This window comes from Cynocephalus volans, chromosome 1 (assembly GCF_027409185.1).
Source record: "Cynocephalus volans isolate mCynVol1 chromosome 1, mCynVol1.pri, whole genome shotgun sequence".
Classification (NCBI taxonomy): Eukaryota; Metazoa; Chordata; class Mammalia; order Dermoptera; family Cynocephalidae; genus Cynocephalus; species Cynocephalus volans.
Window position 1 is genome coordinate 289,806,861 of NC_084460.1, and position 20,155 is coordinate 289,827,015.

At 44.5% G+C, this 20,155-nt stretch overlaps 1 protein-coding gene across 1 annotated transcript in view; it reads right to left on the reverse strand.

Moving 5' to 3' along the window:
• Nucleotides 1-9,526: 9,526 nt before the first annotated feature.
• Nucleotides 9,527-20,155, reverse strand: part of COL4A4 (collagen type IV alpha 4 chain) — a 99,062-nt gene continuing 88,433 nt past the window's right edge. The window contains exons 43-46 of the mRNA XM_063086665.1: nucleotides 14,086-14,202; nucleotides 12,251-12,439; nucleotides 10,223-10,509; nucleotides 9,527-9,790 (exon numbers count right to left, since the gene is read on the reverse strand). Coding sequence (XP_062942735.1) covers nucleotides 9,527-9,790; nucleotides 10,223-10,509; nucleotides 12,251-12,439; nucleotides 14,086-14,202 — 857 coding nt within the window. The remainder of the gene's footprint in view (nucleotides 9,791-10,222; nucleotides 10,510-12,250; nucleotides 12,440-14,085; nucleotides 14,203-20,155) is intronic.

Sequence of the window (20,155 nt, forward strand, 5' to 3'; positions counted from 1 at the left end):
GGGCCCTCTTCTCCATTGCCGCCTCCAAGCAACTTCATCCGAAGGTCACAGCTGTGGCTTCTCCCAGCTTCTGCTCCATGTGCTCAGCAGTTCCAGCTTTAAAGTGGCTGCAGCACTAAATAATCAGAGCGGTTTTTTCTTTCTCTCATTGTGGCTTCTCCTGCCTTCATGCACTCCATAGGTCTCTCCTCCTCTTCCCCTGAGCTCTGGCCCCATCTTGGCTGTTGCTTTTTTATATAGTTGTAAATTGGTTGATTTCTGGGAGAGAGCGATGCTGGGGACCATCTATTCTGCCATCTTGACTGGCACTCTTATTTAGCTTTTTACCCCTTCCCTGTCTACCCCCCTACCACCTAAAGGCTCATGGTAGGGGCTCATTAAATGTTAGTTTCCCACTAAAGTGGATTGCATTAAAAGTTCAATCACTGCATATGGAAGTATTTTATTTTTTATATTGCTTGAGTACCTCCTTGCTCTATTTCACTTGTAAGATACGAAGACACAGGAATAAGATTTTGTGTGGCATAATTATAATACACATGTCTTCTTTATTTATGGAGTACATTACTCAACTTTTACAGATGTGGGAAATTTCACTTTAGTTATAAAGCAGTTATTTAAACACATCAATAAAGATGTCCTGTAAATTATTATAATTATTTTGTTCACTTAATAGGCTTGCATGTCACCAGTGCTTGTGGTTTTCAATGTCCATTTTATTTTTTTCTCTATAATAAGGAATCCCCCAAATTACTCCAACAAACTGGAATTGGTTGAGAAAGACAAACAAAAACAAGTATATTTGACTAATTATCTGTAATAGGGCATAAGCACTTAGAGCTGATTTTTAAATTTGGTTTCTTTGTTGAATGGTTGCTTTATGATTGCCTGTTAAGCACCCAGTTCCCACAGTTTGGTGTGCTCAGTCAATTTAAGAGACTTCTTAATTCGGACTCCTCCCTTGGTCTCAAGTGGAGGGAGTAGTTAAAATTGCTTCCTCATAAGACTTTGAGTGTATTGCCTGTGATTCCAAAGTTGTACATAATGTTTTCAAACCTCCTCCGTCCTTCTCAACTGCCTGCTGCTAAAGCTCAGGCTAAGCAATAATTACTAGTTTTAGAAGAATTGGGGCCAGTCTACATATTTGGCACATGTTCTGCTGCCTGAGGAGTGAGTAAGCTAACCAGATGAGACTGCCACCCCCCCCCCGGGGACAAGCGGACTGTAGAGGGGGCAGAGGTGGGGGTGGGCAGCCGACTAGACCCAGCTTCCTTGTTCCCAGCCTTAGTTCCTCTTGAGAGATTCAATATTCAGTTAAAGAATACTGTTCAATTAGTCATTTTTTAAAAATCATTTTTTCCTTTCCCTTCCCAAGGATCATTGCAGACATTTTCTAATTATCTCTCTCTCTCCTCTCGCTCTCTCTTTTGGCCCCTAGTATTTCATTTTATAATCACAGACTCTCAGCTTTTAGAAGGACTTTGAAATCTCGAGATTCATTACTCTGCTCAGTACTTAAAATACTTCTTCACTCAGTTCTACATAATTCTCCCAGGTTAGTCTTCCAAAACCTACTTTCGTGATGTCACTGCTCACCTCAAATACTTTTCATTGTATCTCTGTTGCCCAAGGAGAAAGGTCCAAGTTGTGACCCTCAACAGTAGGGCCCAAGCAGCCTTTGGACCTCCGCCCCATTTATGCATAACAGAGTCAGCAAAGTGGACTTGCTGTCCAGGCTGTGTTTCTGATCCTGTGATTTATTTTGCGTGAAAGCACACTTTTACGTGGAACAACCCTTCCCTGTCTCTTTCAGCCCATCCACATTCTCCCCCTCATCCCGTGGCTGAAGCCTTGGCCAGACACCACAGCCTAGAATGAGCTCGCCCCCTCAGATCTGCCGCTCCTGCTGCGTCTGCATCACAGTTTGTTCCATGCACCACTTGCACCTGCCGTTGATCCTACCATGAGAGAACGTCTTTCTCTTTTAGTCTGTAAGCTTCATGAGGGCAGGAACCTTGGCTGTGTTTCTGTCTTTCCTCACGGTGCCTCGAGCAGTGCTTTATCTAAATGTCAGAACCAATAAATACTTGTGGGTTGAAACAGAGAGAAGCTCATTTATACAGTCCCCAGCAGCACACATAAGTACATGTGCCCATTGCCCACTGATATTATTGTTGGGTTTTTTTCCTTGAACCACATCAAGGAAGGAATAATTTGAAGGAAAACATTTGCCCATAAAAACTTGGGGCCTTTCCCAAGTCTTCATAAGATGACATGCTTACCAGTGGTATAACCTCACCAACCTCAAGTGTCAGTCTGAAGACATGTCTCACTACGTAAAATGCTGTGATTCCAACACAACCGAGAAATATCACTGAGGAGTCTCTGCTGTGAATAGCACCAGATCTGGCCATTGTCCTTTTACAGGTCTGTGTTTGATGTGTTTGTGCTAACGTTTTTTTCTTCTGTAGTATCTGGGGCAGGGAGAAAGTGATCTTGACATCAAATGGCAGAAATGAACTGGCAGATTTGGATATGTGATTTATACTCTATCAAGGAAAATTGAAACATTGCTAATAAAATCATTAAATTTGGTGGAAATACACATCGCTGCTTGGGAAGAGAGTGGTGTGATCAAATCAGGAGCATCATGTGGCTTAAGAGGCTTTTGGAATCTGGGGCACACACAAACAAAACCCAAGAACAACACTCCTGCTACGTGTCTCTCAGGACACATGGGTCCCTTCTCTGAGCATAGACAAGCACTGCCTGCCTGCCTCCACCTAGGGCTTCTGCCTGGATATTGTAAAGTTCTTGTTTCTCTCTCTCACTTTATTTCCCCATTAAAATAACTTGTGTAGTGCCTGGAGGGAAATGCTAAAAACAAAACAAATCAAACCAAAAAAGTATGTAACATAATAGATTATTGGTATTTACTGAGACCCTTAAAAGCTATTGTGTCACTTTGACCTTGAGATGCTCTCTCTTCATAAGATCCTCCCCTTCAATGATTTAAATCTATCTTGTATATACTTAGTAGCAGATAAGTATTACTACAATTGAACCAGGTCTTCAGAATCTCGTGACAGAGTAGCCAAGGCCAACCTCCCTCTATTCAGTGTGCACTCTGGGCCAGCAGGGCCAGCGCACCTGGGAGCTTGCTAGTAATTCCTGCCTCCCAGACCAAATGAATCAGAATCTGCATTTTAACAGGTGCCAGATGGTTTATAGGCACCAAAGTGGTTCTCAAATTTCAGTGTGCACAAGTGAATTTTAGATCATTTATTGTGTGTACAGATGCTCCTCAACTTATGATGGGGCTGTATCTGGATAAACCCATCATAAGTTGAAAATGTCCTAAGTCAAAAATGCATTTAATACACCTAACCTCCCAAACATCATAAACTGCATTTTCAACTTACATTAGGTTTATCCAGACATAGCCCCACCATAAGTCGAGTAGCATACTGAATGCATATTGCTTTTGCACCATCATAAGGTCAAAAAATTGTAAGTCAATTTACTATCATAAGTCAGGGAGATCTGTATTGTAAAGTAGACTGACTGCTTTGGGATCAAAAGAACATTTTACTCCTCATTTAAAAATTTCCCCTACTTTTCCCAGACAAATAGATAAGATGATTACTGGTTGAGAATTCATCATTAGCTGATAAAATTATAAATACTAAGTATAAAATCTCTGAGGATACAAGCCACCTCTAGAAATAATGTCTGACAGAAAGTGCCTTGTTGACAAATGGGAGAAAACAGCTAAGGTGGCTGGTTCTGCAGTGACAACCTCCAGGTAAGGGTCAAGTAAGAACATCCAGATTATTCTTTCTCCAACTCAGAGCAGTTCCCCTGAATGGCTGGCGTTGGGCATCTACAGGCTCCAGAGGCCTGGTGTCTTCAGTTGACCCTGACATGTAGGCCTCTGAGATCCCCAGAATAGCTCTGGCCTCTTGGGTTTCCCATTCTCCTCCCTCAGAACAGCTTAAGACAGTCTCCAGGTCAAGCTGGGCAGGCTGCCTGAGTACCCATGACATTGGACTTTGCAGTGACAGCAGCAGTTCAGGGCACCAGAGTGACATCTATGTGGGACCCTCTATTTTCTAACTAATCCACAAATGAGGAAAGCTCCCAGGAGGCGATTATGTAGTGGTTCAGACCATCGTCTTTAGCAACAGGCAGACCAGGGTTCAAGTTCTACTGACTGTATGACTTAGTCTTTCTAAAGCTCAGTTTCCTCGTCTGTAAAGTAGGATATTTGTGGGGTTGAGAGCACATATAACAGGTTCAATACAGTTCTTGTCACATAGCAGATGCTCAAGGAATGTCAATTAAATATCCTTATTTCTCCATCACGTGAGAGGTTGAGCCAAAAACCACTGAAGTTCTCAGCTACTTAACGTGAGTAACTTGATGGAACAGTTGTTAAATATCTACACTTCACCCATCCCCAAGCTCAGCAATGCAGGGGCTATAAGAGAAATATAATCAGGACCCAACCCCTGACTTCGAGTCACCACGGTTATAAGTAACGATGTCTTACATTTTTTCTTTGTAGCTGACTTCCACACCTTTAATCCTCCCAACAAACCTGTGAAGCAGGTGGTCTTTTCGCTCACTAATGAGACGACTGAGGCCCAGAGGGTCTGAGCCACCTGCCCACTGCTCAGGCAATTCAGCGAAGGTCACTGCAGACCTTCTGCGCTGAGGCCTGGTTTCATTTCTCTCTCACACCCCATCCCTGTGTATAGGACAGTACTTCCTAGAGCCTCAGAATCCCATCCCATCCTTTCCAGCACATGCTTTTCCCTTCTGCAATTCACATTTTCACCATGTAATGTTCCCTAGTTTCCCCGCTAAGCCAGCTATAGGGGTGGGCCATGTTACAAGGCTGGAAAAAAAATAATCCCACTTTGGCGTGAAAGAAAATAAATGCATCAGATAAAACACAGTTGCTTTGGGAAGTCATCACAGAATTTTATATGTAATGAACCATACTAGAAATTGTAATACAACAAAGATTTAAGTGTCAGTGGCAGACCAGGCATCTTGCAAAAGTTGCATGTTGGAAGTCTTTAACTTTACAACCACAGGTTAGAGAAAGGATGCAGTTTATTGGTTGTGCTTCACATTTTTCCCCCCATAAACCATTAAAATTCTTAAGCACCATAAAATTCAAGCATTTCACATGCATGTGGCAGTCAGCCTTGGTGGTTTTAAAAGCATTATGCAGAGTTTGGGGTAGATAATAACAGTGACAATTGCAGAGGACTGATTTCTAATGTCAATTGTTTGTTCCCTGCAGAACTTAATGATAATGTCCCTGCAGGAAACTGTGATTTTGTGTGTGTGGTATGGTAACTTTGAGAATTGAAATAAAACAGCATTCCCAAAACACATTAAGAATTGGCCACATATAAATAATTCTAATCAGTAACTTATATGCCCTGTGAGAATAATAATTCTGTGTAATAAAAGACCAAGAAATATTTTTCATATTAGTTTATTTTAAATAGATATGACCATGATAAATGTGTGATGCTTTCTATGTGCTAGACAGATCATCTAACTTAATTTTTAGTGCAAGAGTAGGTGTTACGTCCCATCTTATAAATAAGGGAAATAAGGCCCAGGGAGATAGCAGAACTCACCAAGGGTAACACAGCGGGAAAGTGACAGAGTTGGTTTCAACCAGCTCTGAAGTCCTCATCTTTCCACTGTGTAACAGTTATCAAATTATTCTGATGAGCTGATAGAAACACAAATCTAATATAATTTCCTGGTATACACAGAATGGTTTCCTTTATTATAATCTATAAGAGGCAAAAAATAAAATCTTTGAGTAAATCCAGTTTTAGTGGACCATTCTATTGACTTTTTCTAAGCACCAATAACATGTACACAAACATTGTAGAGGCGATTTTGTACAAGAAAGCTCTTAAATCATGAGGGAATACACGTTACAGTATGAGTCAGGTCATATCACATTTCAGTGAAGGGTCTTCTCTCAGCCAAATCTCTCACATATCATTTCTGAAATTTCAGTTTATAGAAAAGTAAGAATTTATTTTGGGGGGCAAGGAAGTGATGGTTTAAGCTTTTTAATGGGCTTTCTGGCAATAACTGTAAAAGGAGATTGTGGTATTCTGAAATAAGCAAAGGTTTATACAGTTCTTGTTACCATTTTGCCAATGAGGACCTTACATGCACAGCTGAACACCTAATGCCTAATGGTGTTTATGAAATTGTCGTTGGAAAAAAATGTCAGTAATGTGCTCAGCTCTGTGCTAGGCACTGGGCATACAAAATTGAATAAAGCATGGTCCCTGCCCTCAAGAGGCTTACATTTTAGCAAGGAATGAAGGAAGTGCACTGAGACATCAGAGGAGCAATGGAGAAATGGAAAGAGGACAGCCCCATTCAGTGTACTGAGAGCAGCAGAAGGGAGTCCAGGTCTCCCTGGGGGAATTCATAAACACACCTCCTGCTAATTCAGTCTTTAAAGGTGAATTGGTGTCTGCCGAGTAAACTGACCTGAGGGAGGACATCACTAGAGAGTAGAGCAGGAGCAAGGTCACAGAGATACCGTGAGGGTTTGCAGAAATGCACACAGTTCGTGGTGACCAGAGATAATCCTAGAGGTAAGCCACGGACAGTTCCCTCTGGAAGTTTCACCCCACGTGAAGTCATTTGGACTTCACGGCAGTGGAGTCACTGAAGGATTTTAATCCAAAGGATAACAAAACCAAGTTTGGATGGATCTTAGATGATGACTGGGATTCGAAACTGGAAGCACCAGTTGGGAGATGCCTATTGCAAGCCTATAGGTGGAAGAGGAAGCTGTATTAGCAGGTGCCCAAGTCTAGGGAGGAGGTAGCCATCCACAGGAAGTGGTCGAATGAGTGAGTTTCAGTCTAAGGAGTACCAGGGCATAAGGACCAGCCACTCACAGCATGGAGACCTGCCTGGATGAAGGGGCTCCCCTCAGTGGGGATGAGAACCCAGAAGGAGATAACCCAGCCCTCCTGCAGGTGCATTCCAACACACAAGGGGCAGGGATGGTCCTTGGGAAGGAGATTTTGATAACAATCATCACCAGTAATGGCTTAGGAGAGTAACTTTAAAGCTTTGTTCAGCACCGTCTTGGAGAAAGGATATTTTAAAGCAAAGCACATAGATATATAACTAGGTGAAGAAAACAATGGCTCAAAATAACACGGTCTTCTCTTTCTAGAAATTATTTTTCCTATTGTTTTGCCCTTTTGGCCATTTAAAATACTTTTCAAAATCAGAAGTCAGCTTTTGTGCTGCATTTAGAGAGAGGGCTTTTTTGATATTGGTAATTTGAACAGTCTTATACGTGGCATTTCAGGCTCACTGTGGAGTATACTGTCCACTTAATTTAGCCTGTTTTTGTTTTTTTTATTTATTCATAAAGCTTATTAAGATAATGCCAAAATTTAGCAAGTAACATGTGTTTCTCATATTCCATTTATCACCCTTACCTCTTCCCAGAATATGTTCTCATACTAAGTTCATGATGAATAATATGAACTTTGAGAAGGCTTGGCTTTCGGTAATAGATAAAGCTGTTGGAAACAAAAGTAATTATAAATAAAGTTGAAATTGGCTTAAATTTCAGGTGCTCAAAAATATTTAACATGCCATAGGATGATTTTTAAAAAAAATCAAATAGGTCAAATGAACTAGGAAATATTCTGCTACATCAAGAAAATATTTCACCTTAAAACATATATATATATATATATATATATATTTTAGCCAAAAAGTACTCAAAATAAATTGCCATCCTGGGGGCAGCCCATAGCAAAACTCATTTGAAACGTGTTTCACATAGAAGAGCTCATTACTCAAAGTTTGCCAAGGAAAACATTTCTTATAAAAAAAATTTTTTAATTGAGTTTTTCTTCTTTCAATTATTTTTAAGTACACTGAAACTAAGCACTAAAATGAGTGTCACTCTCATGAGAAACTTCTTTAGTTTTCTCTAAAATGATGTTTTTTTAGATGAGGAAAGCAAGGTTCCTCAAAATCTTTTTCAATGAATCTTTTGATTTTTAGAATTACACCATTGAATTCCTAGCAATATAAAAAAATAGATCTTTTGCTACTCAGAAAACTTACTCATTATAAATTGACATACCTTCTAAACTTTTATAGAAAATACTAATGCCAAATGTCAACTGCTGCCTTGGTACAATACTGATATAAAATATGAGAATATTTTTAAAATTGGCAAAACAGATGCTCCTATAAAAATCAATCACAAGAACATAAATTCAAATTACAGATTTTCTTTGTTTCATTTAAAGATAGCACCACGTCTTCCTGGTGGGGTGACCCTGACTTAAATGAATCTTCTTACCTAGGTTTAATTAAGTCGGCCCTTAATTTTCTCCCAAGTGCATAATGATAGCTCTGTCACTTTCCTGTGTGAGCTGCTATTATGTGTGCAGAGGAAAAGTGTCCATTGTGAGCTGCGGGCTCTCCTGGGGAGGGGAGCGAGATGCTTTGTATGAACCATGTGCAGCCCGAGTAAGCCCCATGTGGCTTCAGTCCCATTAGCACAGAGCTCTGAGGACATGCCGGACCCCGACTGGGGAAAAGCAGTCTGTTTAGAAGTTCACTGCAATGGGGAGTCCATTTTTGTGAATCACTGCCTTAATATTCATTAATAGCTTTTAGGCTGTTAATCCCTTATTGAATGTATTTTATTCCATAAATTGCTACTTTTCAAAAGGGTTGCCAAAGTAAGCATTTCTATTCTCTGAAAAACGCAGAATCTCTTCTTGTTCTTTCAATGTTTTATATTCATCTGTGATGTGTGTATGCTAATGTCGCATCTCTGGAATACGGAGACTGCAGGCCTTCCTGGCATAATGATTTATTCTGCTTTGAAATGAACTGTTAATACTGGCAGTGTGGATTTTTTTTTTTTTCTTTTTCTAATCTCTTTGGGTCATGGTTTCAGAATTATTTAAAGTGCAATGAAAAATACATTACAGAGGAAATCATTTTGAAAATGTTGAAAACCTCTATTTTCTAATTTCATTTGTTGGCCTATTTATTTTTTCCTGTAAAAATCCATCCAGAAGCCCACTGTATTATAGAGTAATTGACTTCACTTGTTTGAGGTGCTATTAACCAATGAACGAAGTTTTCAGTAATACAATTTGTAATCTGGCCTTTATCATCTACTTGCCTTCCTGTGAATTAGCATATTTTTAAATAAAGCCAGTTCTTCCACCATCCTCAATAAGAATATGGGGTTTCGTCCAGATTTGTAGGTCCAAACAAATCCATACACGTGGCATTTGCTTAATTCTGAAGGAACAAAGGAAGGAATTAGAGGACTATAGGAGTAACCACGTTGAAACGGAAGGAACATGAAAGTGGATTCCAAAATGAGCACCATTAAATCTCTGAGCATGGCCGAGGAAGTCTCAGGCCTCCCTAGGAAGTTTCTGTGGCAGCGTGTTGGTGAATTTTGCATTCTCTAGCTATTCTTCATGCAGACCCGGCACCTGCTAATTTTCTGGCGCTGGGCCTGGCTTTCTTTTAAAGTGTCTGGTGATGGTGCAGAGGAAAACTGTAAGTCTGGTTTCACCGTTGTCAGCCAGAAGCTATACTCATTTGCAAAAAAGTGGCAAGTTCCCTGCCGGCCTTGGCATTCAAGGAATGGTGCAGCTCTGAAATCTTCCAGGCAGCTGCCAGGTGACATGAGGGCCTGCCCTCCTCCTTGGTCCCCAGCTCCTGTGTGCTACCCAGACAAGAGAGGATTAGGGCTCAGACACATGCAAACGACCCCAGACCCAGTCAGTGACACGCCCAGGTCTGGGCCTGATTTTAACATTTTTCCTTAAATTATTCCACGAAGAACAAAATACAGTCTGCTAAAAAAAAAAAAAGAGAGAGAGATGTAATAAGCACCTTGGGTACGCATACTTCACTGACAGTAAAGCAAATCCATCTTCTGAATTCTACCAAAGTGATACAAATATTAATTGACAATAAAAGAAGTAATAATGGCCCTGCATCTCAACAGGCTACGGTTTGCAGCAGCCTTCCTGGCCTTCTGTCCTACCACTGTCTGCACAGAGTGCACAGAATTACTGTCCAACCCAGGCAGAAAGGGCAGAGAAGGTGTTAGAAAGGACTCAAGGCCAGGACAGGATTCCAGGCCGTCACTCACCATCAGGAATGAGTACCCGACCCAGAGGCTCCTCCAGGCCGGCGGACAAGGGGGGATAGACTGATCCTGGCTGTGCACGGCCACTGCCACCACCGGGGCCTCGCACACGGCACAGCGGCTGACGTGGGGCCGGATGTCCTCCTCCGAGAGCGGCCTCGCGGGCAGGGGCGCAGCGCTGGCCAGCCAGTAGGACCTGTCGTTTCTGCGGGCATAGTGGCACACTTGGTGGATGTTGCAGTAGGCGAAGGGCAGCGTGCTGAACACGGGAAGGCAGGACCCTGCCAGACCTTGAGAGGGAAGAAGAGACAACGCGGTGTCGCAGCAGCCTGGGCTGGAGTGCCTGGTGACCCTCGCTGCACGTGGCTCATGCACGCATGTGCTGGCGCCTGGAGGCCCTCGCCAAAGCCTGCTTCTGTGGGGAGAAGCCATTTCTGCCACCTTCCTGGTCCTGTGGGCTGTTCCTCCCCCCACCACCCACCCACTCGTCCCCTCGCTGATGAGCCCAGCCAGGCCCTGTGCTGCAGGCGAGCAGCAAACCTCTGTTTCCCCGAAGCACAGGCCTCGGCAGGCGTGTAAGCAGAAGGCCACACCACAAGCCCTAGGAACTGGAGCGGGTACCGGGAGCTATGGCAACTGAAGATGTGATTTTGGCTGGCATTTGGAATCTGAAAAGGATTTTGCCAGGTTTGGAGATGGTGGGGGGGCCTGGTCAAAGGCGAAAATGCAGGGCTGGCTGGCTAGCTCATTTGGATAGAGCTGATGCCAAATACCAAGGTCCAGGGATCGATCCCTGTACCAGCCAGCTGCCTTTTTTTTTTTTTTTTTTTTTTGTGGTGGCTGGCTGATAATAGGGATCGAACCCTGGACCTTGGTGTTATCAGCACCACACTCTAACCCACTGAGCTAACCAGCCAGCCCTTAATTTTTTTTTAAAAAAAGGAGATGGAGCGGTAGAGAGGGCCAGAGATGAGGGAGCACAGAGCTCAAAGAACTCAAACAAATTCAGTGGGGAAAGCTGAGAGAGGGTGTCTCTGTGTATGTCTGTCTCACGGGTATCCCGAGATAGACAGGAACACAGGATGTGGGCTTTATCAGTATTGTTAAGGAGGTCAGGTTTTATCCCAAGAGTTCTGCAGAACTTTAAGATGTGCACTCTGGCTAGACCAGGGCAGGAGAAGCAAGGCTGGCGGGGCAGAGACCAGACAGGAAAGGACTGAGGGCAGGAGGGAGAGAAGGAGAGAAGGAAACATGGAGGTATTAAACTTTACTTCTTCCTCTCTCCTCTGCTCAAGGAAACCAGGCCCTGTGATGAGAAAGGCCAGGACTGATGTATAAAAAACTGGCACCCCTAGGCCTGCTCTCTGATCAGCCTCACCGACAGCTGGGGTCACAGCCAATGACAGCAGTGACAAGACACACCTCCCCATCCGCCTCCCTGTTGGCAGATCTTTCCCACACCCCCACCTGAACCACCGCAGTTTTGGAAAGATAGGGTTTGCCAGTGCCCAGGCACTAAAACCCTTGACTTCAAATCTGTCCCTGCAGCTTACAAATCTACTATTGAAAGTCGGCAACCTTACATAAGTTCTGTGATGTTAAAACACATTGGAGTAGGCGGGACTTATGCTGGCAAGGCTCATCACATACAACCATCAGGGTGCGGTCGCTGTACCATTTGATGTATAAAGACAGAAATTGGCCTGATTAAGTAATTTACATTTGGAAGTAAAAACTGCATTTTATATGTTCCATTTAACATGCTGAGGAAGAATCATTTTTCAAAAACTAGTAAGTACTCAGATATAATAATAATTGTAGCCAAAATAAGCTGCTTTGGCACCTCATAGGATCATAGGTTTAATAGGATTAGTTGAGAATTAGCATGGAAGTTTTTGTTTTTTTTTTTAAAAAAGTAATAATTCCATAGAGGATTAGTGATCATTTAAGATGTTGATGAATCTGTAAAATTAACCCCAGTGTTTTACTCTTTAAGCAGCAGACACAGGTGAGCACGTGGTATATTCATACCAAGGTCCTGATTGTGAGCTTTCTCTTGTCCTTCCAGGTATAAGAGACTATACCCCGTCCAGAGCCTGGGCATGCCCACGGGGCAGGCAGGTTCTTGATCCGTCTGACTATGGAGAACGAGGAGGAAGCCACTGAGGTATCCAGGGCCAAGCCCTTTGGGCCCAGGATCCCCAGTGGGACCAGGAGGGCCTGGAGGAATAAAGGAAGAAAAAATTAAGACAGTTGAGGGGGTTCAGTGTAATGAACGTTTCCGAGCATCTCTGATCGGTGCTGTGCTATGCACTCAGGGAACAGAGGGGAGCATGACAAAGCCGCTCCCCAGGAATGACCCCCTCACCCGACTGCAATATGCACAAACCCAACTCATTCCACAAGTATTTGCTCCAAGCGAGCTCTAGATGCTTGGGCTATATTAGCATAAAAACAGAAAACGGGAAAATCTCTGCCCTCCTAGAGCTTAGGGGCCACTTGAGGAAGAGAAGTGACAAACCATAAGCACAATAAAAAGGTCAATTATGCACTAGGTTAGGAAGTGGTAAGTGCTGAGAAGCACAGAAGTGGAACAGCACAAGGACACACCCCACACGTGGACCGGGCTGCTGAGCAGGTGGCCTCCAAGGTGGTCTTTCTTACACCGCCCAGACCGCTCTCATGGTTCCAGCATATGGTCAGTTCCACTGTGAGAAGGGCAAGAGCTTGGGATCCACATGTATGATTTTGGATTTCTTCTTTTATAAGGGAGGTGGAAGAAAGAGCTTGTTCTAGAATTCTTGCTGACAGATGGGAAATAAACGTGAGCAGGGTCTGTCATTTGGGCACCTCTAAGGGGCTGACGTGTTGAAGAAAGCCAATGCTCATTTCAATTGACAAGAACAAAAGGGGGAGTTAGACTCTGAAACCAAAAGGTGTGTTTCGTTTTGGGTTTTTTGTTTTTTTTTTTGACTTGTTTCTGCAAGACTGACAGGCTCGCCCCATCTACACTGTAAACCAGAGATTACAACATGCCAGCCTGCTCATGGGTTTTGTTTGACATGAGAAGATTTTGCAAGTTAAAGTTCAGAACTTAAAAAAAAGCAGAGTGTAGGGAACGTTGGGCCCACGTTTCTACAGGCAACGCTTGGCTAAAGCTGAGCTGCAGCTTTGGGACTCAAGCTCCATTTGGCTGCAGATCCCACCCAGCCCTCTTCATTCATCCCTCCCCATCACCAATCTGGCCCTGGAGTTTACACCCCTTGCCAGATGCTCTCTGAAGATGAGACTGTGTCTTCGAGGCTTTGGGTGCCCGGGTGCATTCTACTTCAAATTTCTACCCAGAAGAGTCGTATCTCTTCCCTTGCTTAGTGATCACACCCTAATTTTTTTTTTCCTAAGAGCCCTGTATTCTACATAAATGTATTGATGGCTGGACAAGATAAAGTGAACTCAGAAAACCAGAGGCCAAGCAATCCAGCCACTTGCAGAGGGTGAGAACACACCCACCGTCCCCAAGATCCTCAGCAGAGAGTGACCACACAGCAAGCCAAGCTGACAGACCCCCCAGGACCCCAAAAGGGAAACAGCTGAAACAGTCGAGCCTTTTATGATGATGTATCGCAGTGTGGGCAAATACTGGACAGGAGACAGAGCCTTGACTAGTTTTTATGATGGTTTAGTATCCATTAGAACACAGGAGATGCACCCTGCTCTGTTATCCCCAATACCTGGTGAGTTGATATCTAAGGCAAATGCTTTTAATAGGATCCAGCTTGGAAAGCTGCTTGAGAGGGCAGGGATTTTTCTGGACAGTTCTCAGATCTCCATTGTCAGAGAAAAGAGGAGAAACTGAAACTCTTTACCTGGTGCTCCAGGGAAGCCAGCTTCTCCTGTGTCACCTTTGCGCCCGGGGGGCCCAGGAAACCCAGGGACACCATCCTTGCCCCTCCTGCCATCGAGCCCGGGTTGTCCTTTGCAGCCTGCACAAAAGTTCACAGTGGTGAAAACAGTCATGCCACACGCTAGCAGTTACTGCCTGGGTACCGTGCGCCAACCCTCGGCTTCCTTCCCACTCGACTGTATTGCGTCAGTTCATTTAGTCTCCCCTGCAGCTGGGATTATACGTGCAATCTCAGGTGGGGTCATTGAGGCTGCGAGAGGCCAAGTAACTTGCTTAATTAAGTCAATGAGCCAATAAAGGGCTGGGCCAGGATTTGAAGCTAGACTAGGGAAGTGCTGAGAGAGATTTTCACATTTTCTTCGTATTCTTGTACATTTGATTTTTTAAAACAACACTGAACATGCATGGCTTTTATAATTAAATATTAGCCTTAATAATAATTTTTAAAAGCCTGGATGGAGGAAATGAATGAAATTTAACAGGATTCAGATGGAGGTCAAGTTAACTTTGGAGCAAGGTAAGAGCAGCATTTTTTTTTTAAGTAGCTTTTTATTGAGTGTTTACAATGTGCTAGGCACCACACAAATCCCTTTACTTGGATTATCCAATTCAATCTTCCCAGCAGCCGTATGACTAAGTACTGTCATTTTCCAGTTTAACCACTCAAGGGACTGATGCTCAGAAGGCCACAGAGCTGATCACATGTGAGAAGAACTTGGGCCCAGGGGGTCCAGTACAGAGGTTGCACCATTGACCTCACGCCCTTCTCTGGCCACGGTGCAGAGGTCAGGTGTGCTCGGGCAGGATGCAAGCTGGGGCCTGGCAGCAGTCACACTGATCCTTGAGGTTCTTAAGTGCTTGGTTACTTTTTTGTTGGGACATCAATTAATCAGCCACACTCTCCCTTTGGGCAGGGCAGCAGTCATAGTCACTGTCTTCAGAGGAGTTTATTGCCATTATCCCTTATTCCCTGAATTACTAGCCCTCTCCAGCTTTCCAGTCCTTACTTGTAATTAATTCTCTCTCTCTCTCTGCCATCAAGTAGCCTATTATGGGCTCATTTGTGTCACCCCCAAAATTCATATGTTGACATCCTAACCCTCAGTATCTCAGAATGACTGTCTTTGGAGATAGGGCCCTTGAAGACATGATTAAGTTAAAATGAATTTTAAATGAAGTTAAAATCCAATCTGACTGGCATCTTTATAAGAAAGGGAAATTTGGACACACACAGGAGCACCAGGGATGCATGTCCCTGGGATGGCACAGAGGAACGCCCATATGAGGACACAGGGAGAAGACTGCCATCTGCAAGCCAAGGAGACAGGCCTCGGGAGAAACTAAACCTGCTGACAGCTTGCTCTTGGACTTCTACCTCCAGAACTGTGAGAAAATAAATTTCTGTAGCTTAAGCCACCAAGTCTGTAGTACCTCGTTATGGCAGCCCTAGTAAACAAATGCACAGCCTAAGACCAACCACTAAGTCGAAGGGGGCTCGCTTACGAGGCTTCTCCTCTTGACTCCTGCCTTCGCCCTCCCCCACCCTATCTAAGGGACCAGCCCTGCCTGATAACATGGGTTCCAGCCCATCCAATAAATGTGTCAACAAAAGACCCTGACCCAAATCCTGTGCCTTCACGCACCAACCCTGTCATGAAAAGGGGTACATGGAGGTTTAGGGAGATTTGATGTGCTTTTTGGCCAGCTAGCAGAAATCAAAGACTGCCCTCTCCGTTTCCTTCTCTGCACTGCTTCTGTGAGGCCCCTCCCCGCACCTCTTCTGCACCAGGTAAGGCCCTAACTGTGTGTTCACACTTAGTACAGTAGCTGACTGGCCTAGACCATCCAGGACTCTCATCTTCCCCTCCAACCCACCTGAGCAACATCAGCAGAAGCCCAAAGAAGTTCTGGAACCATGGTCATGAAGCTGCACTATAAACATCGGCCTCAGTAGGTCTGGGGTGGGACCTGAGAATCTGCATTCTCAGGCCCCCAGGTGACGCCAGTGCCGCTAGTCCCAAGAGCCCCACTTTGAGAAACGCTGTTCTAGATTATTACATTTTAAGAGTCTTTCTGATGAACTTGGTGGTACATTTGGGAGTCCTGCATTTCTGCCTATTCTTTAAACCAGATATTCTACTCAGGGAATTTATCTTAACCAAACAACAATTATAGCAAAACAAACACATGTACTGTTTATTCTGCACCAAGCAGTGTTCTAAGTGCTTTTTATGTTAGTTAATTCACATAATTCTCACAATCAACCTTTTTATGCGCAAGGAAACTGAGTCACAGAGAGGTTATGTGCCAGAGCCAGAGTTATGAACACATGTAGTCTAGTTCCACAGTTTCTACACTTAACTATTACAATTTCTTCATTATAATCAGGGACACTTATGGGTGAGATATTCATTACCTAGAAAGATATTCATTCCCAGTTGCTTAGCACAGTGAAAAAGTGGAAACACCTTAAGCCAGAGCAGTTCGTTTTACTTAGTCCCTGGACCAGCAGCACCCAGGAACTTGTTAGAAATAACCTGAGTCCTCTTCACATCTAACAAATCAGAAAGCCTGGGGGTGGGACCCAGCAATCTGCGTTTTAACACTCTCTCCACATGAAGCATGAGAGCCAAGGCCTTTAAATGTTCCTTGCAAGCCTCCCTCCCTGCTCCAAGGTAAGTTCCCCTGTGACAAATTCCCACGTTACCTTTGTTAACACTGAACACATCTGTACCCATTTGGTCAAAGCCTTCATTTTCCACTAGCTTGTTGTTAGCACTAAAGCAACCACTAAATAATTCGTGAATGTGATGGTTAAATAAATTATGGCACAATCATATAATGCAACATTCTGCAGCCACACAGATAATATTGTAGGAAAATATGTAATGACGTAGAAGTGATGACATGTTAAGAATAGCAACTTACAAAACAGTGTGTATAGGACGATCTCTTTTTAAAAACATACGCAGAAATAAGACTGGAAAGATAGACAGGCAATCATACCTTGGTTATGTGTTTATTTGTGTTTTTTTGTTTGTTTTACTTTTGAAATAAAGAATTTTTTTCCCTTTACCAAGTAACTCCCGGTAGGCTGAAGGTACCATCTCCCATTTCCTCCTGCACCTCTCCCTACACAAATGGTTCTCAACAGTAGGCGGCTCTGCCCCCCCCCCAGGGGACATTTGGCAATGTCTGGAGACATTTTTGGTTGTCACATGGGGAAGGCTGCTGCTGGCATCTAGTGGGATAGAGGCCAGAGGTGCTGCTGCACACTCTACAATGCACAGGACAGCCTCCAAGACAAGGAATTATCTGGACCCTGTTGTCAACAGAGCCGAGATTGAGGAATGCTCCTGTACACTGTGGGCTACATCCAAGGGTCATGTATTCATTCACCAAATATTTATAAAACACCTCCATGACCCATAGCTGTGTAGGAATACAACACTGAATAAGAAAAACAAAAACAAAAAAACCCTGCCCTTGAGCTGCTATGGTCTCTAGAGCAAGGGTTAGCAAATTACAGTCTTGGGCTGCCCAGTGCTAGTTTTTATAACTCCGGTTATATCGGAGCACACTCATTTACGTATTACCTATGGCTGTTTTCATGCTACAACAGCAGAGGTGAGTAGCAGCAACAGAGATCAATCGTCTGGCTCCAAAACCCAAAATATTTACTATCTTTACAAAACATTTTTCCACTCTTGGTCTAGGAGGATGTACAAAATAAGTAGGTGAGTATATACCTTTGGTGACACAAGTGGGACAACTGTAAATAGAAGAATCTAAAGAAACACAGAGAATGGCACCAACTTTGGGTCTTCGAGTCTAACAAGAAAAGCCTTCCAGAGAGTGACCTGGAAGTCCAGATGTGAATGACATAATCCAAGTGAAGGGCATGTGAGCAGAGGAGACCACATATGCAAAGGCCTGGAGCGGGAGAGGGGAGCACGGTGCCTCCGGGGCTTAGAGGGGTGGAGGGCGGCCAGTGGGGAAAAGCTTGAGGTACAAGAGATTGGGCCGGAGAGAAGAAAAGGCAACATTTCAGGAGTATGGGTGTGTTCTTGGGGGGATTGGGGAAGGACTGGAGGGTTCAGAGCAGGAGACTGAGGTGCTGAGGTCATGAGGCAGATGTCTCACTTTCTGTCCCTCTCTCACACATGCCCCACCTCTTATAGCCATGCAAAATGTGTCCCTTTCCCCCTCCACTGCTTGCAAGATTTTGTTCTAAGATGGTCTGCCTGAGAGCGTCCCTCCATCCTTCCGTCCCCTCCACACCCATGCTGGTTGAGCTGCGTTCAGTGTGAGTGCCCCAGTGTGTTCAATGCACTGTTGCCACGCTTGTGCGCCCCTGCAATTGGAAACAAATTCTTCTGGAGTGCCTCTCAGTGCCTAGACTGCATCCTGTACATGGCACATGAGAAAGGAAACCTCTCCTTCTCCCCATCTGGGGGAGCCGAGCCCTCCCCTTCCCGGTAATTAGAAAGAAACCTCCTCTCTCCAATGGTGCTGCATGATGGGAGTTGGTGAATCTCTTTCTACTAGCTTCAAAGAGAACATCTGGGAGGAACACAGGGCCTCGACAGCAAGCTCAGAGCCTTCCTTTATGTGGCCTGTCCAACAAGATGATTGCAACGTGTGCTACCGTGCTGTTCTGGCAAGGGCTGCCCGATGCTGACAAGCCATCAGGCTTATGGGTTTGTTCGTTTCCTGCGTTCATTGAAAAGGCAGCAGGCACTTCTCTTGATGTAAGCACTTATGATGAGATCCCTGTATGATAACACCAGATGTCATAATATAGGCTTTGTTCCCTTTAGGGTGAGGCAGAGAGAAACCATCAGGCAGATGACATTTCCCAAGAGACAGGAAGGAAGGCTCTCGTTAACCTCAGTGGTGTGCCCAGAGCCCTCCAGTGCATGGACTTATTCTTTTCTTGGAACTTGCTTTAAGGAATTCAATTACATCTAAAATGCCCTCCAGTGTTAGATGGATTACCTCCATGGAGAGGGTCAAGCGTCGGCTGGAAGATAAACACAACCTAACAGGATGCGGTACGTCCATTAGGCAGGAACTGTTCAAAACAAGATGGAAACCACTTTGGTGTACACTCCAGGAACCTTGGCCTTTGAGGGCCTCTCTGGAAGGAAAAGTTGTAGATCAAAGAGATCTGTGAGTAGAAAAGCATTGCACCTTCTCTGGCGGAGGGCTCCTAACAGACACAAGTTATACTTAGCGTGGCTTTTATCATTTATACTGTGCAGGAAAAAGCCAGAAGTTTGTTTCTTTCTGTGTAGATCTCAGCTGCAGCACTTGGTTACGGAATCAGCTTAGTGATGAAAGAAGTTTTGAAGGAAGACACCAGCATGTCATTGTAAGTGGAGGTTGTTCTTTCCAGTAACAGCTGCTTCTTCCCAACCAACCTCAGGGGCGGGACATACAGCCCCTCACGTCCTGCTGAAAGAATCGTCTTCCCAAAAGGATGGATAACGAGGAACAGGCACGGCAGATGGCCCGGGTCAGTCAGGGTGGGGCCCCGTTAGACCCTCAGAATAGACTTGCCACTGTGTAGAAACTGGACAGCATGGCTGATACAGCCAGGGTGACCAGTGGGAATAGACAGGGAGAGGGGACCGTGGAATACATTGCAGGAGAAGAGGGGTCCTTTGTAACAGCGGCCTGAAGGCTCAGGTCAGAGAAGAGGGAGCCCAAAAGAACGTAATGGCTTGGGAGCAGGTGCACAGCTGGGCAAGGAGGAGCCCCAGGAAAGCCGGGCCATGGAGTAATGCAGCCTGTGCCACAAGACCATGCGAAGAAGCTTCACTGGAAGAACTGGGCACTTTGTTAAAAAAAAACAGTAATCACATTCTGTGGCAGAGAGGTGGCCTTGGGTTGTCCCCACTACCAGCAATAAGGAGAGGACCCGGGAAGCCAGAGAAAGCCGTCCTGTGGCCATCTGCAGCAGGAGGAGCCCATCCAACCCTGCGACAGCGGGAATGAGAGATCCCCGGTGATGGCACCTGGGCCCACAC